This window comes from Rhynchophorus ferrugineus, unplaced genomic scaffold (assembly GCF_030347505.1).
Source record: "Rhynchophorus ferrugineus isolate W39M unplaced genomic scaffold, kcgeb_rfMv2 rfM4, whole genome shotgun sequence".
Lineage (NCBI taxonomy): Eukaryota > Metazoa > Arthropoda > Insecta > Coleoptera > Curculionidae > Rhynchophorus > Rhynchophorus ferrugineus.
Genome location: NW_027472583.1, coordinates 48,594,571 through 48,622,056, shown reverse-complemented (window position 1 = coordinate 48,622,056; position 27,486 = coordinate 48,594,571). Strand labels below are relative to the sequence as shown.

Below are 27,486 nucleotides of genomic sequence, written 5' to 3'. Positions count from 1 at the left end.
ATATATATATATATATATATATATATATATACCTGAATGGTGGACGGGTGAGGCGGGTTGGTCTGTTTTCTAATTGCTTTGTATCGTCAACAGCCTCTTATTTCCGCAAGATAAAACAGTTTATATTTATATATATTATACATATTAGTTTATATATATATATATATATATATATATATATATATATATATATATATATATATATATATATATATATATATATATATATATATATATTGTAATGAAGCTGAAACTACCGCTATTTTTATTAAAAAAGTATGATAGAAATCATGATATTGATGCATTAAAACCACCCTTCTCCTTACGTTTCCAGCAACCCTTTTCTACCAAAGGGATTTAACAGTCGACCGATTCCTCCACTTCCTTTCGTCTTGTCTCTATAAATTCAACAGTCTTTATTCGAAACCACTGCCAAATCCAAGATTTATATAAGTCGGATCCTGGGGGAGAAATTTTTAATTGGCGCTTCCTTCCGGGATCGGTGGGTCTTATCGCGGTTATTTCACTCTGGACCGGGCCTAGTGCTTTTAATGGAGAGGTACGTTTATTTTCCGAATTTAGTTTTAACGATCTATGGATATAAATGACAGGAAATAATGTCGTTACGTTAACTAGTGCAAATCTCAGGGGAAATTAAGTTCGTTATGAGGAACTTAAAAAAAACAATTTGGAACTATTATAGAAAAAAGCCCAATCAATTCAAAAGCAACGTCAAGTTAATTGGTCTGGTATTTTGGGATGGTTTTAAGTCTATTTTAGGCTCGAGTAATTAACTTAATAGTAGAAGTTTAATAAAAATACTAGGGGGAGAGTTACGACCGATCATCTCATCCATATTATCCATTAGACCATATTACCCTGTCTACTAGAAATTTACAATAATTATTACTTCATTATTATATTTCATGTACGCGTGAATTCTCACTATTTTATAACCTATTGGTCCACACGAGCGTACGAGTTCGGTTTTTAACCGACTTCAAAAAGGAGGAGGTTCTGTGTTCGGCTGTATATATTTTTTTTAATGTATGTTCGCCGATTTCTCCATCAAAATAATCAGATATTTGGGTATTATGTTGTTGCTGAACTGATGTGATGAAACATCGGAAGTAGTTCAGTGTGAAATCTGTCAGTTTGCTTTTTAAGCACTAACTATATCATATGAAAAGCCGTACAAACATGGTAGGCAACTGTTTCTATGGCGTAATAGTTAGAACATCAAGCTTACACGCGGAGGTCGCCGAGTCCTTCAACAATACAAAAATAATAATATAATTTTATGTCTCAAACACAAAACTAAATTAGGAACAAAAAAAATCTAATTTAATATAACCGCACGGTACCGACTGCAAACTGATTTTTATTTAGTTATTACAAGGGTTATTACTTACATATTTTATTTAAAAACGTATTAAAAATCTAAGTTTGATTATTTTTTACTTTTTAGCCAGTTCCTTATTTACTTTTTGAAGTCGGTTCAATTTTTTTGTAAAAATATTTTACTGCCAATTGTTCTTTGTCATAGCAATAAAATCATCGGCATCGTCTTTAAATTGTTGACACTAAAGCATGATTCTTAAATGTGTATGGACATCGGCAGCAGATTTCGTCAAAAAATAAAGTATAAATGTCGAAAATGCAATTTTAAGAGTTACATGTTTAGTATCTTTATACACTGAATAACCCAATACTAAACGAAAATCTGATAGTTTATGCAGGTAAATTTTAAAATTTAACAGTTGATAGATATTTGATAGATGTTTCAGCTTTTTACCAGTAAATATCACTAATCATAAGCAAGAATCTAATACTTTTTCTTGTATTCAAAATACCAAAATTTGTTCCTAAAATATATTGATGCTAATTTTGTTTTTTTATTGTTTCACAAAGTCATAAAGACTTAGTGTAAATCGTCTTTATATTCCTATATATATTTATAGTCTTTTAACCCATCAAGGATTGATAAAGATGAAATATTGATAGAGATGTAATATGAAAGGTACTATTTTTTATTATTATTATCCAATCTTACCCAGCCTAGTTACTGGTGGTTATTCCTTGCCAGATTTTACACTGTTACGAAAATACATTTACGATTACAACCACAAACATTAAGTACATCCATGTCTCAGCAGGATTCGAACTCACCAGTAAGTCTATCGCAACAGTAGGAGGAACGCCCTGTCGCCTTGACAGGTTACTGTTGCCACAGAATAAAATGACGTTTGCACCCTAGGCTTGTGAAAAAGATAACGAATATCTATAAAATCAATGAAAATGAAAAAACCAAGGGCTTCTTTTTGTCGTTTCTAACATTTTTATAGCATCTGGCACTGACCCTAATTCGTTCTGATTAGTGTTCAATTTATAATGAAAAATTGCGGTATTTTCTAGTTATATCTTGTCAATATAGAGAGAAAAGAAACCTAATATCTACATACCAGTTCGGGTTTATAACAAACATTTCATGCCAAACACAAATCTTCGATAAAGTTTGGCATGACGGCCTTATTCATGATATACAGAAAATATTACCGAAACAACACACTGAACTACATAAACTATAGAAAATATTATATTACAGCCACAATGCAACAGGCAAATGATATTGAATATATTTGGATTCCAACTTGGAAAATAATTAACAATAGTAAATCTGTGCATTTACAGTTTACGTATAATCTGACTGCACAAGCATCAATAACAAAAATATTTTTAACAAAAATATTGGATTTTAATTTTTAGTGAGTTCCTTATTTATTTTTTGAGGTCGATTCAATTTTTTTGTTAAAAATATTTTATTTTTCTCTTTTTAGTGTTAGATATTTATTCAATAAATTATGGAGTTCTTCTATCTAATATTACAATGGGTAGACCAAGTAAAGTTGCAGCCCGTATGAGGAAAGATAGGAATAGAGAAACAATGATTGAAATTATGTAGCGCTTCAGGCCTTGGGGTCCGCTACCTAGCCTAGGTGATTTGACAAATTTTCTAACTAAACAACAACAAAAAGTTATTGTCCTCGCCTGAAGTCGAACCCGCCACCTCCGCTTGGGAGCTAAACGCTTTAACCATTACACTATAGAAGCAGTTCTCTACAACATTTCTACGAGGCCGTATATGCTAGAGTTAGTGCTTAAAAAGCAAACTAAATGGCGTTAGTACTGAACGAATATGCGATGAATAAAAAATATGCGAAAACTTTGTAGGTGCCTTTGAAATTTAAGCGTTCCCCTCGATTTCTCCCCTTCCTCCCAAAAGATCCTGATTTGGTTTCAACGAAACCACCTCGGGCACTATTTCGAATAAAAAAATTTTGAAAATGGGCCCACAATTGGCGGAGAAATACAGTTGATATATAAGAATATACAGTCGAACATAGAACCTCTTACTTTTTCGTTTTTAAGTCGGTTAATAAAGAATACTATCGTTGCATATTGCAGCAACGTTAAGCATCCCGGAATGAATCTTGATACAAAACTTCGCTAGAAGGAAGGAAAAGAAACAACTGAACATTAGACTATAAGAAAATATATTGGTTAATTGGGAGCAAATTACTATTATTAGTTCAATTGCTATTATACAAGCAAGTCTTGAAACCTATATGGCCATATGGAATCCAATTATGGGAATTTTCCGCAAAAAGTAATATAAATACAATACAAGTTTTCCAGGATAAAGTCCTGAGAAGTACTGTGGATGAACTAAGATACTACAGGGCCGATGTAAGTACCGAGATCTTCAGATATTGAAATCAGATATTGAATATTGAAAATATATGATTATGAAAATCCCAAGTAAAACTATTTGAATTGCATTCAGATTGTTCTAAAAAATTAAAACACATTTTAATATCATTGAGGTTCATTTAAATCATATGAACATCGCACAAAAATTTATTCTAGATTAGATATCTTTAGCAAATGTTACAACACCCATAATATATATTGTTAAATTTTAAGTTACTTTATGGTATATGAATGACAGTCATTGCAATGCTGAATATGGTGACATAGTAAAGATCTTTTCGATACCATTTTTGTAGTACGATTTGTCCTTTGCTTCAAAATAGGCCTCAGTTTCGGTGATCACCTCTTCATTCGACGAAAATTTCTTTCCAGCGAGCATTCTTTTGAGATCTGAGAACAGGAAATAATCGTTGGGGGCCAGATCAGGAGAATACGGTGTATGAGGAAGCAACTTAAAGCCCAATTCATGGATTTTTACCATCGTTGTCACTGACCTGTGACACGGTGTATTGCCTGGGTGAAACAGCACTTTCTTTTTCTTCAAATTACTTTATACTTTTTCGAAGTCGGTTAATAAAGAATACTATCGTTGCATATTGCAGCAACGTTAAGCATCCCGGAATGAATCTTGATACAAAACTTCGCTAGAAGGAAGGAAAAGAAACAACTGAACATTAGACTATAAGAAAATATATTGGTTAATTGGGAGCAAATTACTATTATTAGTTCATATTATTAGTTCAATTGTTATTATACAAGCAAGTATTGAAACCTATATGGCCATATGGAATCCAATTATGGGAATTTTCCGCAGGAAGTAATATCAATACAATACAAGTTTTCCAGGATAAAGTCCTGAGAAGTACTGTAGGTGAACTAAGATACTACAGGGCTGATGTAAGTACCGAGATCTTCAGATATTGACTGTCACTCAGAAAATCAAGATAATTGCAAGGAGACATGAAGGACAGACTCCATTTTCATGTCAATAGCGAAGTAATACAACTCTGGGATAACACCAGAACAGGACACTGTCTAAAAAGAATCAAGCCCATTTTGTAGTGTAGTATAGTGAGGTGGATTTAACAGAAAAACAGCAGTGATAATACATAAACATTATTCCACCAGAGACTAAGATAGGGCCGGAGGGTCCTGTCTAATATACGTAAATTGCAATATAATATTAGATACAGTAGCATAAATACCAGGTAAATATTAAATATGAGTATCAAATATACTTAGGTAGTGTAGACTGTCGTTAAAACTTAATGACACTAATATCACGGACAATAAACGGCATTAATAATTTTCGATATCATTTTTGCTAATTTTCAAAAAATTTACTTAATTTTGTTATTTTAGTACCTTTCGTTTTTTATTTTTCTAATCATCCTGTTCATTAACAAAGTGATCAGTTATCTTTGGCAGACTGGGGCCTCGGGGTTATCATACCCGTATTCTCGAACTTTAATAATTAGCATTATTCATATAAATATTTTAATTATTAAGTAAATGATTTTATTAGACTATATTGATATGTATTTGTATTTTGATATGTGAATTTGTAAGTAATAAAATAACAAATAAATAAGAATAAATAAATAATGAAGTGAAGATATTCAATTTTATTGCAACGAAATTATAATATTTTGTGCTTAAACTAAGATTTTTAGTAGTCGCAGTTTATAGGTGATTGAATTTTTGGACTAAGTTCAAGAATTCTATAAGCTTAAAAGGTGGTGAGAAACATCATGTAGGTATATGTAGCTTTCATAATCTGTAACAGAAATATCGAATTGTAATTGCAAGAGATAAAGCCCGGTTCTTATACTCACAGCAACAAATGTGGCAAGTGATGCGTTCTGAAAATCAGCTACGGTAATAGTTAGGGGTTTTTGAGTTCTCGCAATACATATCATCATGTTTCGTTGCACATCCAGAGGCATTTCTGTCCAATCGGACTGATACCATATATCACCGATCATCTCGCTTTCTAACGTTATTTTATTCGCATTATTACAATAGATGTGTAGCCTGATTATTAGAGTTATTATGAAAATCCCAAGTAAAACTATTTGAATTGCATTCAGATTGTTCTAAAAAATTAAAACACATATTAATATCATTGAGGTTCATTTAAATCATATGAACATCGCACAAAAATTTATTCTAGATTAGATATCTTTAGCAAATGTTACAACACCCATAATATATATTGTTAAATTTTAAGTTACTTCATGGTTTATGAATGACAGTCATTGCAATGCTGAATATGGTGACATAGTAAAGATCTTTTCGATACCATTTTTGTAGTACGATTTGTCCTTTGCTTCAAAATAGGCCTCAGTTTCGGTGATCACCTCTTCATTCGACGAAAATTTCTTTCCAGCGAGCATTCTTTTGAGATCTGAGAATAGGAAATAATCGTTGGGGGCCAGATCAGGAGAATACGGTGTATGAGGAAGCAACTTAAAGCCCAATTCATGGATTTTTACCATCGTTGTCACTGACCTGTGACACGGTGTATTGCCTGGGTGAAACAGCACTTTCTTTTTCTTCAAATTCGGCCGTTTTTCGGCGATTTCGTCCTTCAAACGGTCCAATAACGCTATGTAATAGTTGCTGTTTATGGTCCTTCCTTTTTCAAGGTGGTCAATGAAAATTATTTCATGCGCATCTAAAAATACAGAGGCCATAACCTTGCCGGCCGACTATTGCGCTTTCCCACGCTTCGGAGCGGGTTCATCGTGTGCAGTCCACTCGGATGACTGTCGATTAGATATCGGAGAGAAATGATGGAACCATTTTTCATCCATTATCACATATCGATGCAAAAACTCGGGTTTATTATCTTCAAACACTGCTCCGAATCATCAACTCGTCGTTGTTTTTGGTCAAAAGTGTGTTCCCACTTTGCAAAGAGCTTCCTCATACCCAAATATTCGTGAATGATATGATGTACACGTTCTGTTGATATTTTTAGATTTCAATTTACGTTATTCAAAATCATTTTGTGGATTTTTTTAATGTTTACGTCGGCAACAACCTCTTTTGGGCGTCCACTGCGTTCACCGTTTTTCATACCAATTCTTGATGGTTGATTTTCCCGGGGCAGCGTCCGGAAACTCGCCATCAAACCAAGCTTTTCCTTGAACTGTATTTTTCCGTTCAAAAAGCACACAAGTTGCTTTACTCAAAATGCTATAATTCACAAACTAATGATTCGACAGCTGTCAAATTTGTACACGCGTCTTTTGAGTGTAGGGCTAAGTAAAAAACATATGGATTTAATTCTAGTAATGCCATCTATGTGTCAAGCCGGTTACTTTTCAATTGACCTGTTAAATACTCAAAATACTATTTTAAATAGTTTGTCAGACTTTATGTGAAAACTGAGGAGAAATATAATTGAAGCAACCATTTTTACAGAAAAGTATCAGTGCGAAAATGTATTTACTCCAAGAATACCTTTGATTCTTTTAGATTACCTCTACCAATTTAAAGGGTTGCGGTTTACAGTTAGAGTTTGTTTTTAAATTAATAAAGCTTAAGGGTAGAGTTTGAACGTTGCTGGTGTAGATTTGGAAAATAACTGTTTTCATTATGGTCAGCTCACCTTCTATCACTCTTCAACCAGAAAAGAAAACGGGGAACGTTGTATTTCGAGAAGTTTTAAATATATAACTACATAAGTCTACGATTATAGTTTAATGTTTATAGTGTATAGGTGGTGAGAAAATCTATGTAGTGACACATTCACTGATACTCTGAAACATCATTAAGTTGTTATATACTTAAATTTTAAGTGTCGAATAGAGGAGTAATATTTTTTTATTATTCATATAATTCATATATTATTTTGAAATTAAACATTTGGTTCAAATTTTACACCTAGATTCCACAATTAACTTTTATCCTGTGCTGAGCGAAGAGCTAGTGTTGTATGCAGATGATTGTCTATCTAGGAGATGCGATGAATTAATTTTTTGGGTTTCGTTTATATTAAAATAGGATTAGATCAGATGTTGTAGTAGGACTCCGGCAAGATCAGAAGGCTCTTTAGAATTCATTTATTCAACCAATACATATTGTGAAAAAACAGGTTGACGTTGATTGGAAATAATTTCACAAAATGTAGGAGAGCAGCTAGAGAGGAAAGTTCAAGCTATAAAATGACTAAATGTGGATGGTGCTTAAAGTCCCTTAGCCTTGATCTATTATAATTAGGAAATATCCTTGTTTTTACAACTCTAATCCATGGGCTTTTAGCACATATATCGCAGTTCAGGGTGCAACGACTCCGAAAGCGAACTGAAATTGCTGTGATTTAACATGACTAAAACGCTACATTTCAAGGTGTACGGCCACCAATGGCATATTACACACAGTTTCTCAGCCGTAGATGATTGCATACAATCATAGCTCAGAAGGACAATTGGTGGACGAAAGTACATTAGTAATTTTACTACAATTGCAAGCCACCCAGATAGTATAACGACCGTATGCATCGTTATATTTTTGTTCGTCTAGGTGTGGGATGTCATGAGTGAAGTGTCTAGAAATAAGGAATTAATCGGCAGCGATCTCTGTATAGTTGTTCCAACAAGTCGCGCCTTCTTTCTGTTAAAATGAAATATCTTTAAAATAAATTAAAAATTTTAGTTTATAAGACGTTTCATAACTTATGTGTATGCTAACTGTACATAGTATGTGCATTATTCACATGTGTGCGTCAAGTAACAAAAATATTGGTAAATGGTTTGTTACCATCAGTTGATATAGCAGTGAAGCAATTTGTATCGAACCTGGTAAAAAATCAACCAGCATTAAATATTTCATGCTGGCATTTAGTTCTTCAACATATCTAAAAATATTAAGGTTACAGTTAATATTTAATAGCTATTTGTGATTTCTGTATTTATTTCACATTTTAATGTTTTGTATGTACCTCGTCAAAAATATTTTATATTCGGACTGTGAACCAAGTTTGAGAAATTTATAGAATGTTAGCTGACTTCGTACTGCCTCAATCGATAAATAAAAGACCCAATAAAATTATTTTTGATTAATGATAATTTTTTTATTTGTTACTGAGATGAATTGAATTTAAAAATATTATTTAATCTTGTTCAATCTAGTTACCTGTTACTTGATTTACCATTTTTATATTAAAATGGTATCCATCTTCCCCCTGCCGGAATATCAAAGGATATTGTAAAGCATCATAAGTCCGGTGTGTTTCAGATACACGTTTTAAATCATTACTCCGACGATGAAGCACAATATCTTTAGATTGTAAATTTTCTCCCACAATGACAACAGCCACTTCGTCAGTAGTGGGTGAATTAAACCTCCTTGTGTGTTCACCTACAGGTGCTCGATCAACTTGAATAACAATTTGCACGTTTACTAAATTGTTGTTCTGACGAAGAAGCATTTGTAATTCTTGGACAATGGCTCTCTTCACTGTTGGATTATGAGCACAACGCTTATCAACTTTCGCATCTGAATTGCCCATAAAATAATTTTGTAAAAATTGATGATCTGCATCTGGTAGTGGTAACAGGGAATATTATAAAAGAATGTTCGTAATACTTTATTGTATATCAATAAGTAACAAAGATATGAAGATACGTAGTAAATAAGATAAAATGTTATGGTATACGTTGAAAGTGGGCATGAAATTGTCCTGTATAATATGTGTAGCGCCAAATGATGTTGTAGTGATCTTGAGGCATGTCGAATTTTACATCGTGGAATAACAATAGTAGGGTCTACAAAATACCCAGAAATATAATCCCAAATGTTGAACACGGGCGGGGTGCCAGCAGCGCTAACTAGAACCCGATAACGAATAGCTGGCGGCAACCCCGAGACGTTTATCTGGGATGTTATTGAAGGGTATTGCGATTCATTCAGTGCTCAACCCTCGTTTGGTTTAGACGTGCCACCATCGACTGCCCAAGCCTCATCTTCAGGTAACTCTGCTGCCATCCTTTTTATCATTTGTATTTTTCACATTTTTTTATATTGTCAATAAATAACGGTCACATCATGTAAACACCACGGTTTCATTTCGTTTTACCTCCATTCACAGAGCCACATCATTTACCCCAAAGTGGTGACCCCGACGTGATCTGAACACGCAATATTGGGTTTGGACTCGTGAATGGAAGGTACGTGGAACATGGTGTATTTTACGTGACCGTTATATTTTCTGTTTAAAAATTTTAAATATTTTAAATCCGATTCGTTTTCAATTTTACCATCAATATTCCTATTCATTTTTTAAAATTTTTTGTCAAAATATTATTTCACAATCTTTTGAATATTTTTACATCACTGCTTAATCATTAGCGTCTCGGCTAAACATTTCTTTCGGCGCTATTTTTAAATCATAATGTCTTCCTTCGCTCGCTGTCTCCGTCATAATGGCAGATATTTTGATTTGAAAGGCTTTGGGCAGCTTCGGTCGGATATCGTCGTTATTTGTTTTTTCTTAATTAACCTAACGTATGTGACTACGGATTAGTCACAGAGCAGCTCCAGAAGCTAGGTACCGATTGCAGTCACCGTAGACTCGTCATGTCTTCGCCGAAGTACCAGAATTGCTAACGTCCCGTCGTCGAAGAAAATAAGCTACCACGTCGTCGAACAATCGATCCTCCCACAGCGTCGATTACGGGAGCCCTGTCCGAAAAATAGCTTGTTTTCAACGTCGTCGATGGACCATATTCAAGTGTCAAAGCGACGATGAAGCAACGGTATCTGTAGGACCGGAAGATATCAACAGCCGTACCAGATCGCAACCGTACCAACCACAATCGTCTCGAACTATCATATTTTTCAAAGCCCATTTTACACAGCATATTTTGTTTGGTATATCTTTTTTTTGTATTTGATATTTTTTCATACATTTTTGTATTTTTGTTGCTTGAAGTAATTTTATGTAAAATTCTGGCAGGGGAGTATTGTAGCGACTTGAGGCATGTCGAATTTTACATCATGGAATAACGGTCTACAAAATACCCAGAAATATAATCCCAGATGTTGAACACGGGCGGGATGCCAACTGGAACCCGACAACGAATAGCTGGCGGCAACCCCGAGACGTTTATCTGGGATGTTATTGAAGGGTATTTCGGTCATTCAGTGCTCAACCCTCGTTTGGTTTAGACGTGTAACCATCGACTGCCCAAGCCTCGTCTTCAGGTAACTCCGCTGCCATCCGTTTTATTATTTGTATTTTTCACATTTTTTTTTATATTGCCAATAAATAACGGCCACATAATGTAAACACCACTGTTTCATTTCGTTTTACCTCCATTTACCGAGCCACATCATTTACCCTAAAATGTCATCTGGACACAGCTGTCATATTTCTGAATGTTGACCAAGAAGTGCTTAGAATCATTTCCAATCCCAGAAACTAAAGAGCGTAAAGGATCTGGTGGTGGCACCAATTGTGGCAATTTTATTTTGCCTCCGCACAACATAATCCAGTAGATTCACCACTGTATTTTAAGGCCTTGCAATATTTACAAATTATTGCTATTTCCCCAATTATTACCGATTTGTCGGCACAATAATCTATTGCCGCATCATAGTGGAATGCAGCTCGTTTCAGGATCACAGGAGCACTATGTCTGCGGAATTGCTCAACTTCATTATGTCTTGCTCGCTATTGTTGTGTTTTATGTCCACGAACTCGTTGCATTGTAACTCTAACGAACGCAATTCTGACATAGCAATACGACTATTTTCTTGATCTGTCTCTTTCTGGTCAGCAGTGCGGTTAGCACGTGAGGTAGTTCTTCGCACATTTGATTGACTGCGACGACCTAAGTCAGGTCGTCTTCTCCTCTGCATCGTAAATTGTAATTATTCAAAATGATAAATGTTCTCGCGCACTTAGCAGTAAAGTAAATTGTAATTATTCAAAATAAGTTCTCGCGCCCTTAGCAGTAAGTTGTCACTATCACAAAGGATCACTGAAGTTAAAAAAATTGTCGCGCACGTAGCGGTAATCTTCACTCAAAAAGATAGAAGGAGGTATCGATTGACATAGAAGATGAACCGACATATTAGTTGGTTTTTAAATATCGAATATTATGCTTTTGGTCAACAGGGCAGAATTATTTAATTTTAATTATCACTTCATAATTTTTGACGATCTTGCTCAAGCTTACTAAATTATTGCTAAATTAAATTTTTGAGATTCCAGTTCATAATTCTTATGCTCCGTCTATGACCCCTTTTTGTAGCTATAAAGCTTGTGTAATGGCCTTTCGTAATCCGATTGAAAACGTTCCTTATTATTCTTAATTTTTTACTTTTTAGGTTACGTATTTAATATTGAATTATTAATATTATTACTTATATTACTAAATTGAATTGCGTTTAATTTCTGCCTATAACCTTTTGTCATTTTTCTGTTTATGCGCCCATACATACAGCTAAAAACGTTCAGTCTTAGATTGAGGAGCTTCAAAATATTATCAAACATCTTCCGTGATCAGCACAAACGTCATACCTTAACATAATTGAACCATTATGGGAGTGTTAGAGTGGAGAGTGAGGAGCTGATTTACACTTCCAATATTTATAGAATATTTTGGTATAAGGATGGGACAAAACTCCTCTACGAACTCTATCTATTTTGTGCAGAATTGCAGCTTTTTTAAGATGTTGGCGGTTCACTATCTTATTAAGAAACAAAATATTGTGTATATAGTTATTGGTTGAACGCAAACTAACTTCGAAGAGAAAAGCTTGGTCACATTATTCCGTCACCTCTTAAATTGACCCAGGACCAAATCAATGACTCAAGTCTTGTCTATATATAGTCTCCGCCTTTTGTCTCTCTTTTGTATTCGCATTCGAATGTATTTTTATTCTATTGCTAACAAATACTTGTGGTCGATCGCATTTTAAAACTAAATTTATTCAGACATAACATTTTTATATATGTTGTTATGAAATACGAAAACAAAGACTATCTATAGACTTGAATAACTTAATATACGAGGGTGTTCCTTTGTCTCTAGTGTGTACCGGTGGATCCGTCGACGATCAGAAACGACGCGGAAACTCCTTCGAACAGTCCCAAACACTGCTTTGAAGTGGCCTCACGGTTGCGCTTGTTGTCCGTGGTGAGCAAAGGTGACATCCATCGCGCTGACAGCTTTCTAATGGCCAAAATTGAATGTAGGATATGACCCACCACATGGTCTTTTGAGATGCCTGCTGTCTCCGCTATCACGCGCACCTTCAATCAGCGGTCTACCAATACGAGATCGTGGATTTTTGTTATGCTATCTTCTGTGGGAGCTGGTTTCAGGACACCTGATCATTGCTCATTAACAGTCGATGTGCATGCACGTTGAAACTCATTAAACCAATTTATCCAAGGATAAGAGTCACCGTAGAGAGAATCTAGGCGCTATTTGATTTCGTTACGCCTTTAAAAAAAAATCGAATCACCGACCGTTATTGCCCTTTTTCCATTTTGCAGACGCGCCGCTTCCATGCGCGGTCAAAACAAAACTATGAGTCTTATTCGGCGAATATTTCGACAGTAGCTGTCTATGAAAATGTACTACACGGCAGTAAATTTCTCTTGCGATAGTGGCGCCATAGGGCGGTGAGGCTAAGTACTTATCGGACCACCTCCGTATATTGCGAAAACAATTACAATAAAGCCTTGATTTTGCGGAAAAAATCTCTAAAAATTAATTCACAGTCCTTGTATAATCTCAGTGTATCCTTACCTGATAATATCCTGATGCATTATAATACATTCCCTTTGAACGATACGAAAAGCGTGGCCTGGTTCGCAACGATGGTAATTCTGTATTTCTTGCGATTTTTTGCTGAAGTTCTCAATAAAATATTTTAGTATATCTATCTGACAAAAAGCAAAGATGGTGAATCTACAACAGTTATTGTCTGTTACGCTCCTTTCCTTTTGATAGAATATTTATAGATACGCTACATTAACATAGGCAATGTGGGCGAGTGAAATATTGATTGTCTTTATGTGTATAAGTTTTATAGTAGTTTTTTCAGTCCTGTACAATGTGCGTTTATAAAAAATGTACCAAAATCTATAGAGTAATATAATATATTTGGGTAACATGATATATTTCCATTGTTTCCGAATCTCTAGATAATTTAATATCAAGCGAAAAAAACAGGTACAGAGAAAAAATATATGTTGTCGAAGGAGTTTTAACATTATTGTGTAATTTATTATTTTATGCGATATATTTGATAGCTATTAACCTTCTGTTCTACAGATTATTCTATAATATATTAATCCATATCGTGTTTTTGCTAGTTTTTATTCTATTGTCATCTCGAAGAGAAACATGTAGAATTTGCCTTAAGTATTATTAATAGAATACTTTCCAGATCTAGGGTCCTTAAAGAGGATTGACAAAATAAGTTTCAGAAGAGTCTACTTTTAGTTTTTTCTTTCTTTTATATACATTATGCTAGATACTAGAAATGAGTTTCTCCGCTCTCACCAATTTTGCTTTTCCATTTCTTATCCACCCCTAAGACTATTCTACAATATCACCAATGTCGATTGGAGCTTTTACTAATCTTCGTCCACCATGCCTATATCAGCTTCTGGTGATCCTTCCTTAGACCAAATCAGATTCATAGCTGCAAAAAAGTACGCTGCCTCCCTCTAAATTCCTGAACATTGGTCTCATCCTTCAAGTAACTTTGTTCCTTGGTGGAATAAACACTGCTCCAAGTGATTAGAGAAAGGAAACGGACACTATGACGCTTTAGGTGCTCTCCAACATTAGAACATTTCGTGTTAGATGCCTTCAGCACGTCTTAGCTAAAGTCGTCCTGGTCAATATTCACCAAAAGTTTCAATTATCGCTCCTCGTCTGAACTGAATTTCGGAACACGTTTGGAAAACTTAAAGGTAGTCCTCCAAGTCTACCGCTTTGAATGTACTCGGCATAGTACCTTTCAATCCACCCTCATGTGTAATTTCTTTAATATTCCATTCTCTTTCGCAGAACTATTCTCTACCAAATTTCACTGTAGACAAAAGGCAAACCTTGGTACGTCTGATATATGCTTTAAAAAGTCGTTAAAAACACATTGGAACAATTTTTAACTAGTGCTAGTAAGTAACTAGTGTGTGTCTAGACTTCATAATTTGGAAAACCAATATTTATTCACTATATCAATAATGTAATTTCTCTGTAATCTTCCAATTATACCTGATAGGCTGATACTTCTTTGCGGTAAGAAAGAAAAGTAAAAAAGTTATGTCGCTCGCAAATCTGAGAAAAATCCGTTTCAGTAGAATGACACATTAGACTATGAAGGTTAATAACAAAGGTCTAAAGAGTGTTTAAGTCGCTCAAAATTCATTTACACTCCTAGTATTTCAATTTTATATTTATTGGTAACAATATTTTGATTATAGTTTGTTTACCCAAAACACATTAGATCTCCTGTTACAAAATAAATCGCTAAAAAGCCTCCAGTACATGTAGACCAAAAGAACGCAGCCATGTGTTGATCATGTTGATCGAATGGGCTAATAATCATCATGGGAACTTGTTTCACTTCGATGGTTTCATTGCCATGTATCATAAATTCTTTTGCTGGAATTAATATATTGCTAACTGGAAATGATGGAAATGATAATAGTGTTTGCTTACGTCGAAATATTGATGAAGATGCGTAGCAGGCAACTACAATCACTATTCCGACGAAATACCATCCAGATAGTGATCGAAAAGCTTGTATATTACGTCGATACAATGTCAATATCTGTTTGTCATTGCTCTTGTAAACTTTCTTCTCAAACTCAATCATTCTGCTTAAGAGCCATCCCCCTTTTTTGCCTATAAATTAGCAATTAGTAAAATATATGAAAGTATAGGTTCAGAAGACAGCAATGTTCGTAATAATCAAAATAATAATGTACTCTATGGAGGGTCGCATAACAATATTATCTTGTATTAGATAATATGTCAGAATTTATATTGATTGAGATGCTTATTCTGTAGTGTAATATGTTGAGGCAATAATAGAATTAATTATTTATATTATAGCCAACATTAAGTCTCTTATATTTCTCATATTATCTTTCATATTTCTCAAGTTTTCACTACTATATTAAGTATTCATTAAAAGTGGTCTAGTTGTATACTTCTCTGTATATCGATTTTCCACTTTATTATATTTGTGCTTTTTTTTGGAAAATACAGTCGATTGATTTCCAGGTAAATCCTTATGGCTGTGTGTCTAGATAAATATGATGTTTGGAAGTAGCTAGCTTCTAGAGGTAAATAGCTATTATACGAGACTAAAAGTTTCTTTTGCAGTATAATAGCAAAGCGAAATGGACTAGAAATCATTGACGTTCTCGCTATTAAGTCTACTTATTGGCAAGTGCCCAACTTAGAGGCCGAAACAAAAGACATCTTGGAATTGATAAAGGAAGACTAGTTGACTGAGTTGGTTGTTCCTAGTTGGATTTCATATATATTTAATTATATTGAATCGTAGCACTTATTATTGTCCTTAATGTTGTAAAGCACTGTTTAATTTTGTAAAATTTTTTTGGTATTCCTACCTTTTTGTTTTAAAATGTTAAAACATATCTCAGGTATTTATTTAGTCCGTCATATTGCTCCTTTAATGTTGATTCCATTATTACAATAGTAAATTACTAATATAAAATTATTTTTTCGTGTCGCTATCGTTATTATATAAGGTGCTCCTGGTTCATCATAATTCGTTGACATCGAAATATTATTGATAGGGAATCTTTACAACAAATTTATATATTTTAAATTTATGCCATTTTTGTTAATTTTAAAAACACCTAAATCGGAAAATATGCAATAAGTTTGATTATATTTCACACAGGGAGGCATTTATTGGCGATATTGAATTCTAAAGAAACATTTTCTACAAGAGAAATTTGTCTTTTATAAGGTTAAATACAGTAAAATTAATTTAATAAAAGACTCAATTTCAATATAATCTTTATCAGAAGCAACTTTGCAACTATAGCTATGATTCAATTATATATAAACAAATATTTTATTTTTATGTGATAAATAAATATATTGTTATAAATAATTATTTTATATTTAATTATAATGTTTTACTTACTTTTGGTCATAAGAGATTTTATTATACCTGCCAAATGCAGTGACGCCAACATGTAGTTGGTAATAATTTTTTCGACATAGTCTCGGCGAATAATCATTTCGAATAATTTATAAAACGTAGCGGAATTGAAAAATAAGGCGCTTCCCAGCAAGATCACCGAATATACTCTATATCCTATCCTTGCTTTGAGATTAGGATCTGTAGCCTCTTTCGGAATAGCTCCCATGACGTAACATAATGGTATGCATCTTGCAAAGAAATCATTCGGTTTGTAGATCTATAAATTTATAAAGAGAAAAAATAATGAATATATTAAAATATACCAAAACATGAAATATTTAGAAAAACAACTCTTTCAACTAATTAATAAAATAACACATGGGCTAAAAAGTCCCAGGCGTAACAAAGAAAACGCGTTCTTTTTTTCAAAATTGGTTTTATGCATAAACGTAAAATCAAAAGCCATACAATAATTCCATCTGAAAAGAGGCCTCAGTTTCAGCGATAATTTTTTTATTCGAGAGAAATTTCTTACCGGTGAGAATTTTCTTGAGGTCTGCGAACAGCCAGTAATCGCTTGGAGCCAAATCTGGCGTATACGGTGGATATGGGAGCAATTCGTTCAAATAAATGTAGTTTTGACATTCTTTTGATTGACTTGTGAAACGGTGCATTGTATTAATAAAACAAAACTGTTTTCTTTGTCATATGTGGTCGTTTATTTGCAATTTCGGCCATTAAACACTCCAATAATGCTATATAATATTCAGTGTTCAGATGGTATTTCCCTTCTCAAGATATTACACCGGGCACATTCACATACACAGGCCATAACCTTTCTGGCTAATTGTTGTGTTTTCTGGCGCTTTGGACGAGGTTCAACAGTCGCTATCCACTCAGATGACGATCGTTTTGACTCTGGACTGTAGTGGTGGATCTATATTTCATCCATTGTCACATATCGACGCAAAAATTCCGGTTTGTTACGTGTAAACATGGCCAAACACTGCTCAGAATCATCAACACGTTCTTGTATTCGGCCAACAGTGAGCAAACGCGCAAGATAAAACCGACACGTTCTTTTGATACCGTTACCATGTCAGCTAACGCACTCAACTTCACCTTTCGATCATCCAAAACGATTTTGTGGTTTTCTTGTGTTACCACCTCATTTGGACATCCACTGCATTCTGCATCATCGGTATCTCTACGACCACGTTTGAAGTCGGCAAACCAACGTTTTCCTTGCAACACTTTTCAAGCCATTGCTTCACTCGAACGGTATTTTTTCCCATCAAGAAGCAGTGCAAAATTAATACCCAAAATTGTGTTTGATCCGATCTTTTGAAAGCAACAAAAGTAGTGTCACTCTTTGCAAACACTACTCAGAATCATCAACACGATCTTATATTCGGCCAACAGTGAGCAAACGCGCAAGATAAAACCGACACGGTCTTTTGATACCGTTACCATGTCAGCTAACGCACTTAACTTCACCTTTCGATAATCCAAAACGATTTTGTAGTTTTCTCGTGTTACCACCTCGTTTGGACATCCACTGCGTTCTGCATCATCGGTATCTCTACGACCACGTTTGAAGTTGGCAAACCAACGTTTTCCTTGCAACACTTTTCAAGCCATTGCTTCACTTGAACGGTATTTTTTCCCATCAAGAAGCAGTGCAAAATTAAAACACAAAATTTTGTTTGATCCGATCTTTTGAAAGCAACAAAAGTAGTGTCACTCTTAGCACAATAACTCACAAACTTATGAGTAGAATATCATGCAATTTTAACAGCCTGCTCTTGAAGATTAGTACTAACTGGAAAAGCTGCGAATACATTAGAACTAGCGGCATTTATGATTAGATTCCGGACATTGACATTGACTTTGATATAAAAATAAAGAAAATCCTTCAATTTCTGTGAAGGCTGGCTAAAAGACGTTTATGCTAACAATAATTAAAATTGCTGAAATTTGCTACCACAAAAAATTACGCGAATTGTTGATATAACCAGTGACAACTCTTGTCGTCTAAGAACCAACCGAATGTTTCGTTTTGTATATATAAAATCAACAACACGCTAGTAATAATATCATAGTTTGGGGATGCTGCTTTGGCCATTTTAGACTCATGAAGATGAATCATTTTTTTTTAGTAAATCTCTAAATATGAATTCAATAAACATTGAAACATTTATTATGCATGAAAATGTATAAGCATATAGATCTGTATTTTTCTCATAAAAATACATTTAATCTCATTTCGTGTCCCTTATGGGCTCAAACATTATATGGGAAACTTTAGGCATTAAATTATTCAAGTAAAGATTGCGATCTTCTTGGTTGAAAATTTCATTTACTGTGTTAAAGGAGTTAATTAATTGTTAGAATACTTGGTAAAATAATTGATGTTATTAAAAAGGAGTTTAAATGGATTACACATATAATATTTAGTATCTATGTTATTTTGAAATATATAGCCATTACATAAGATTAATTTGAAATTTATATGTAAGAAACTTTAAGCTTGTATATAAGCGTATACTCATGTATCTGTATGTAAATCCCAGAAATATATTAATTAAAACAATAAAATACCAAAATAATACTTACAAATAAGTTCATAATATTGAAATAATATTAATGACTAGCAGTTTGAAACTATGAAACAAAATAATTATTTGTTCCCTTTATACTATTTTTTACGTGACGCAGTATAGTTGAGTATCAATTTATTTTGTCAGTTTATATAACAAACGATACAGATGATTTGTAGTTCAACTTGATTCTTTCGCAAAAGTTAGGCGTAGGGAAAGTTCCTTTTATTGTTATGTTTTTAGTATTCTTTGTCTGTTCTTTTGCTTATAGGGTGGAATAAGTTGAGTGAAATACAACGTTTATATTAAGCAATGATGATAATAATGGTTAAGTTATAATTTATTTAAAAAAATACAATATATTTTAAAATATTTGGTACCTGACGACAAGTATATTGTCATGTCAAAATGTGTTGACAAACTTTGAAAGGTTAAATGTGACGTTAAAGCCATCTTCGATTTTGATCCCTTTAATTTAATTTAAATAATATATAAGAATATGAAGCTAAATTAGACAAATACTAAAGTTGTAGAATTAAATAATTGAATACTTGATAAAAAACAGTATCGCTGCTGTTTAAAGAGGTAAATTATTGTGGTTAAACAATTGGGCGAAAACTTTCACTCAAACCTTCAATAGTACTCAAATGATATGTTTCAAATATCAATACATTTAGATTTTTAAGTCACACTTTCTTCGATCACAGTAGTATTTCTCAATAGAATACAACTTTTAATTTATATAGAAGAAATATTAAATGAGCGCTAATCTGGGACAGTAAAATACAATTGTCATGCATAGTTTTCTGGGAAAAATCTAATACGTGAGGAAACACTTGTTATTGATATCATATATATAATGAAATAATAAAAAAATTCAAATTAAGAAAAGATATTCACCATAAAGCCGTAGAGAAGAGTCATCCAAAAAATAAAAACGTACAGAGAAAGTTAACTACAGAGAACTACGTCAGAGTTAAACAAAAGACGAGTTCTAGAAATATGCATTGGAATGACGTAAAACACTAAATTTGGATTATAGAAAAAAGTACAGAATACATATAGAAATACCTAATATAGAAAAAAAAAGGTTAATGATGGCAAGGGTAGAGAAGAAAGGAACGGTACAATACAATGAAGAGATACAAGAGAACAGAAAGTTCAAATTTCACGGGTAATAAAGAAATTACAAAAATAATGACATAAATAGTCATATCAGCGTTGATAATTGATTATTAGGAATGATTTACTCTTGACGATTGTTTTGATATACTTACTGAATTCTAAATTTATATGAGTTATAAAACAATAATCTCAAATTTTGATTTACTTTAAATAATTACTTACAATAAAGTAAATACTATGATTTTATCGTATAACAAATGTTACGTATTTCCGGCTTGTCAAGACGATATACAAAATATGTTTTCAATAGTTAACAATTACATATTATACTAGATAGGAAACATACATACTAAATTTAATCTGATTAAAATATTAGACAAAGTGGGAAATAAAAGACAATTAATGTAACAAATTCATTATTCATTATTTTTGAAATAATATTAATAGATCATCATCATCATAATTTATGATCAAATTTTAATTTTTTGATAATTTGTATTTAACAATATTTTCAATGCATATACTATGCATATCATATACTTTGGCATTTTCGTTGAAATTTTGATGTTGAAATAGTAGAATATAGAAAATATATATAATTTCCATCAGTTTTTAGGCAAAAAGATAATCGGTAGGCATAAAAAAGTATTCGTATTCAGTATGAATTGTCTTAGTAGATCGTCTGCTGTGACAAGCAATGAAATTGCGTTGTTGAAATGATTCCAAATGATATTTTCAGCCAATTCGTGTAAAATGTTTCTCCTTTTGTATGTTTCCTATTGCGTGTATATGGCTGGAATCAGATAACTAATTGCTAAGCTCTGTGAGTCCCTGTAAGAGGTTGGTTTCCGCTTATCCTTCAAACTTTTTTTATTACTGAAGTACAAATCGCAGCTTTGAAGGCAAAACCGACAATTGGAATATGACGGAGTATTATAATAATAAATTTCTAAATGCGATTTTATAGGCTTCGGCAGCAGATTTCTTCATATCGAACAACAATAATAGCGAGCGATCTATGTTTAATGCCTGTGTACACTAAATAACTCAATAACACTAAATGAAAATCTGTTTTTGTTTGTTTTTATTACTGTCTTTAGAAAATTGTCGAATCAAAATATATGCAAGGATCTAGTTGAATAGTCTAATAAGCTATAGGAAAAAGTTAGAAGTACAAAAATACGAAATGAGTTAGAGATATAGTTAGAGATATAGTCACTTAACAATTTTTATCAACATTTCTTCAGTTTTGTTGACTCGAAAAGTGATCTTTAACTAACGAAAAAACTTATTTGTATTAGTAGTAAAATATAGTTTTTGAAAAATATTTCCATTTGAATATATTTTTATATAGAACATAATTACAGAACTATCTGAAATGATATAGCATAAGTTATTTTTTAAAGTAAATTCAGAGTCCAAACATGTTTACTAATGAATGTAATTTTAAGTGTATTGGTGTATTGAAAATAATGATATAATGATGGAAACAATGGATAAATATGACGGCAAAATATCTGAGCCCCAGCTTAAGCATATTTGAGCAATACATAATTAAATTTGTGAGAGCGTAAATTATATTAAAATAAGTCACATTTACAAAAGGCAGGCTTCGATACGAATCTATTATAAATTAGGTATATTCCTCCAAGAATAATTGATTGTGGCGTTCTGCAGACGTATCGGAAAGCTAAAACTCTTATTATTTTGATGGGAATTAATTATATGTACATCTTATAAATTATTCGGGGTAATTTCGAAGTGGATACCTCCGTTTTGTTGTAACGTAATTTCGTTAGTTTAGAATGTAAATTGTGTGATGTATTGAATTAGGACCTGCATATCGTCACCCAACCATAGATTGTATTATGCAGGACGAAGGTCAAATATTTAGATAAAAAGATAATTGAATATTAAACTATGTTTGTGAAAATTTGATAATTTATTAATAGCACATGATGCATATATTAGGTGATTGCATAATCATCGCGTTGCATTATTGCATATTTATAATCAGCGATATTTATTGAAGGAAATTTGAAGTATTAACTGTTAAGCAACCTAACTAACTGTTAAATTTGTTGGTTTTGGCATTTCTAAACATAAACTAACACTTTTTCATTTAATATTACTGTATGTAGATGCTAATCACATTGCAATATCGACATTCATTACTTTTCTTGTTTGATTTTGAAAATCTGTTGCCGAAGCCCATCAAACACTTTTAGAAATTGTAAATGTCCATTTTTGCAGGCGAAGCAATTGTCCACGGATGGTTGCACTGACGATGGATGCTGAGAATTTAATAAATAAACCCGAACATACATTCCTTGGACTGATATTTGACCATAAACTAAATTAGATCTCTCACATAAACTACATAAAGGGAAAATGTTTGAGAGACATATTATTATTGAAGACTTTTTCTAATCAGTATTGGGGTGCTCATAGAATATCACTGTGTAACATATATAAGACATTAATTAGAAGTAAGCTGGATAATGGTAGTCAATGCTACATCACTGCAACTTCCTCCTATGCGAGGAGACTTGAGCCAGTCTAGAATGCTGCCTTGAGAATTATACTGGGAGCATACCACACTAGTCCGGTTGAGAGCCTTCAATGAGAAGCAGAGATTCCACCACTTGGTTCACGGCGAGAGCTCCTTCTCATATTCCCGTCTATTTCTTCTCTAAAAACTTAGTCAGCAACACTACAATAAAAAGCATCAGTATTTCGTAGGACTTGCGATTGTAATTTGGTATTGATGTGGTATTTGGCTTTCTAGTCAATCGACTAGAAACAACAATCCGTGTTGCAGTCAACAGAACCACGGTAATACCTCCATGGCAGTACTTCAATATATGCACAGACCTATCCGTAAAGGTACTAAATAAAGAATATATAACCCCTCCATAGTAAAGCAGCTCGTCGCCAGATACTTGAGGAGAATTACCCAAATCGCCACACCATTTATACGGACTGTTCTAAACGGGAAGATTTTGTGGGTTCCGCATATACATCAAGTCTATGAGAGAAGCACTTTTGGCTTCCTACTATTACCAGCATTTTTTCTGCGGTGCTTTTGGCCATTTACAAGGCCCTATCTGCACTGGATAGGTCATTAATAGGCGGGCCAATAATTATAATATCGATTTCAGTAAAAATTGTCCACCTTCTAGTTATAGCTATCAGAGAGTTATATACAGCACTGGAAAGGCGGGGGCTAAGGATAAATTATCTATGGGTTCCCTCTCATAGATATCTCATATCCGGTAACGAAAAAGCTGACTATCTGGCGAGCATCTGGAAAGATTCAATTAAACTAAGCGTGTTATTTAGCAAGGAAAACGCAAAAACACACATCGCCAGGGACTCTATACAAAAAACTAGATCAACTAAATTGTGATCTTATAGAAAATAAAGTTGTGGGAGATCAAAATGGTCTTTCATCAATCTCCTAATATTAATAACTTTAGCAGGTCCAACTGAGCATCCTTGCTCGGCTGCGAATAGGACATGGCAGGCTAACCCATAAGCACTTATTAAAAGAAAGAGACCCACCACTAGGTGATCAATGTCAAATACAACAGAGCGTCAAACACATCCTTATGGACTGTAGAAAGCTTGAAATACTAAGACAGCAACTCGCGATGCCAAGGTTATTAGAGCAACTGGTCCAACCCAAGCACCTGGACATGCTTATCAACTTTTTGATGGCCGCGGGCCTGATACAGCTTTAGTGATATCTTCAGAGAAATTAGTTATTATGTTCTATTGCAATTTGTATTATTTATTATTTTAATTTAAATGTCTTTATTTTGTCTTATATATTACATATTGTTGGTTTTTCTATTATATACCGTATGTTATGTAATTACTATATGTCATTATATACTTTATTGAAATATTACATTGTAAACCGACCCTAAATAACCCAAGAGAGTGATGGGATAAAATATTAAAAAAAAACCTTTAGAAACTCATGGTCATGCTGTTCCATCATATACCAATTACTGATTTTGGTTTTAATGATTTAAAAGTGGTGATTTTGATGCCAATGACAAGGAGGTCTGGAGGACTAAAACATTCAAAGATAACGAATAGCACTGCAATTGACCAAGTTACAATATAAAAGATAAAGGCTGGCTAGGAACCCTTATTTCAAAGGCTTCCAGTTCTATTTACGGAAATTTGACGATCGTTCGAGTTTTCAGTTGCAATACTGCAAATAGTTTGAATTCTAGATCGAAGCTGCGTATATTTACGAAAACTTGTCAATGTTTCGTAATTATCACAAATTTCATCATCAGGGTGGGAGCTTTGTAACTACAGCTCTTTTAGTATAACCTAAATTCTGTTTAAGCAAGTGACGGGACAGATTGAGTGATCAATCGATTATGACCCTGTCTTTTCGTCATCCTTTGAAGAATAGGTCCATTGTATCTATAACAGGAAGCTCTTCAGACACGGGACTTGTATTCTACCCAAAAAAGCTGATATAGAAAGTCTCTAGCGATTAACAACATTCTTGATATATTTTTTTCAATTTTATTTTCAATAAAATAATGTTTGTTAAATAAATATCGCTCTTTTACTGTTTTAAAAAGGGAGTTGGTGAAATTATTCGGAAAGTATTTATTTGGCAACAGACTTGTATGGTGTACTGTACTTGTATGTCCAGTATGGTGTAGTAGAATTTTTCTTATAGAAATACTAACGGACCAGACAAACATTGCCAGAAAACTGATTTTTCATTTAGATGGAATAAGTTATTAGGGCAATAATACAAATACTACTGGAGATCATATTTACAAATTCACAATGACACTCACAAAACATAGAAATATAGAACGGGAACTTAAATGTGCACAGTCGCAACCATGTTCTCACTCTGATTGTTAGCCGCAAGAATTGGCAGATTTTTCATTTTTATTGAAATCTTCATCGATAATGTAATTCAAATACACAAATATGTGTAAGTTCACAGATCATTTCCTTTAACCCCTCAAAAGGAATTAGAATAAAGCAAAGAAAGAGATTTGAACACTAAAATTGTTAATACATGGTTCTCTGCAGATGTTTTTGAAATATATATTAAAAATTTAATTCTAGTAATTTGAACTATATTTTGGTCAAATTACTTTTTAATTTATAGTTTTTTAGTTTATAATATAATATTTATAGTTAATAACTATGTACAACTAGAAAATAAGTTATCAGTTGGAAAAATACTATCTAAAGAGTGTTTTTGGTGTTTTTTTAAAATGTTTTATACAAACGTTAAGTAGTTTTTAAATAAAATATTTTATTAAAATCCTATTTTTAATTTCCTTCTGTAATAAATATTTTCATTTGGTGCGCCCTCATGTAGTTAAACTTGGCTATAACTTTATACATGAGATATCGCATTCTATCTCTCTTTATTTTATAATAACATTCAATTAGCGAGTCACAATATTATGATTTTGACAATATGTCATATGATTATGACGAAGGTTAAAAGTATAGAATATTATAAAAATTATACATTTTTATTCTGTTCCTCATATTATGGCATTAATGATCAGAGTACGATTAAGTTAATACAAAATCTCTTTAATTTTATTAATCATATACCAAGAGCATACCCTGATCCATACATTTAATGAGACAAATCAAAAATCACAGAACTATTTATCTTCTTATCTATTCTATAACAAATAACAACACTGAGTTTCATACTTCTTAATCTGGTAATGTCTTTAGCAAAATAATTGAAATACAAAATGGGTTTAATTTCGCTCAAGACACTCTGATAAATTGAAACAAAGCTTCGGGTAATAATGTTCCGAATAATTTTCGAAGTTACAATTGCGAATTAATCCGTTTCCAACAAATACAATAAATTGTTTTTCAAGCAACGTTTCGTGAATAGGAATTGGGAACTTTTATATATTTTATGGTGGATATGAGCCCACGGACATTGTAGTTACAATTACTGAGAATACAAGGGAATTTTCCGAATTTTTTGCTGAAGCTGAAGCAAGAATGAAAAATTGCAACAAAGCAGAACAAGAGTGTTAAATAAATTGGGTCAACAACTTAAACAAAATTCGTATTGCGAAAAATATTTTCGAAATTTCCGAAAGAAAAACTTAACAGATTCTCAGGAGACTGTATACTCCGTTAGAATGGCGATTAAACGGCTTAAAATTATGCTGACGGTGTGATACGTGTGACGAACTCAATAACTCGAAACTAACAAACGAAATTTTAAAAAAATCTGTACTCAAACAGATGTCAAGAATGGCTATAATAAAACTTCAAAAAATCTCTGATGACTCCGGCCATCTATTTTAAAACTATCTAAATGATGAACGAGTGAGGCGGGTTGGTCTGTTTTCTAATAGATTTCTAATAGACTGAGAACTGTCGCTTTGCCAAGCCGTTCAATAAGTCGCCTCTTCTATTCGTAAAATAAAATAGTTTTTAAGTAAAATAATAGTGTTTTTAATATCCTTTCACATTTTATAACACGATTCACTATTTATAACTATATATAAGCCGTATAAGCCAAGTATGGTACGACGGCTCCGAATACTAGTTAGCAAATAAATTAAGTAGTCACATGAGTCAGATACACCAATTCTACATTTCTGATTGTCAGTCTAGAATAAGATACCGATACGAGTATACAGATTTGATACCTTGTATGTGGATATTCTACAAGTTAGTGTGCTTGGATCAATATTGTACTTACTTTATAACAGTGTAGTACTTTATATCCCTAAATCTGAAAGAGCAACCATTGTTACATTTTGTGATGCTAGCTACAAGTTATAATATT

At 33.0% G+C, this 27,486-nt stretch overlaps 1 protein-coding gene across 1 annotated transcript; it reads right to left on the bottom strand.

Moving 5' to 3' along the window:
* Nucleotides 1-5,381: 5,381 nt before the first annotated feature.
* Nucleotides 5,382-19,586, bottom strand: LOC143196457 (odorant receptor 67c). The gene is made up of 8 exons (XM_076404141.1): nt 19,549-19,586; nt 16,933-17,209; nt 15,468-15,653; nt 15,239-15,410; nt 13,542-13,703; nt 8,539-8,635; nt 5,607-5,867; nt 5,382-5,548 (listed from the first exon to the last, which is right to left on the bottom strand). The coding sequence occupies exons 1-8, from the start codon at nt 19,558-19,560 to the stop codon at nt 5,501-5,503; spliced, it is 1,215 nt and encodes a 404-aa protein (XP_076260256.1). The 5' UTR covers nt 19,561-19,586; the 3' UTR covers nt 5,382-5,500.
* Between the last annotated feature and the right edge of the window lie 7,900 nt (nt 19,587-27,486).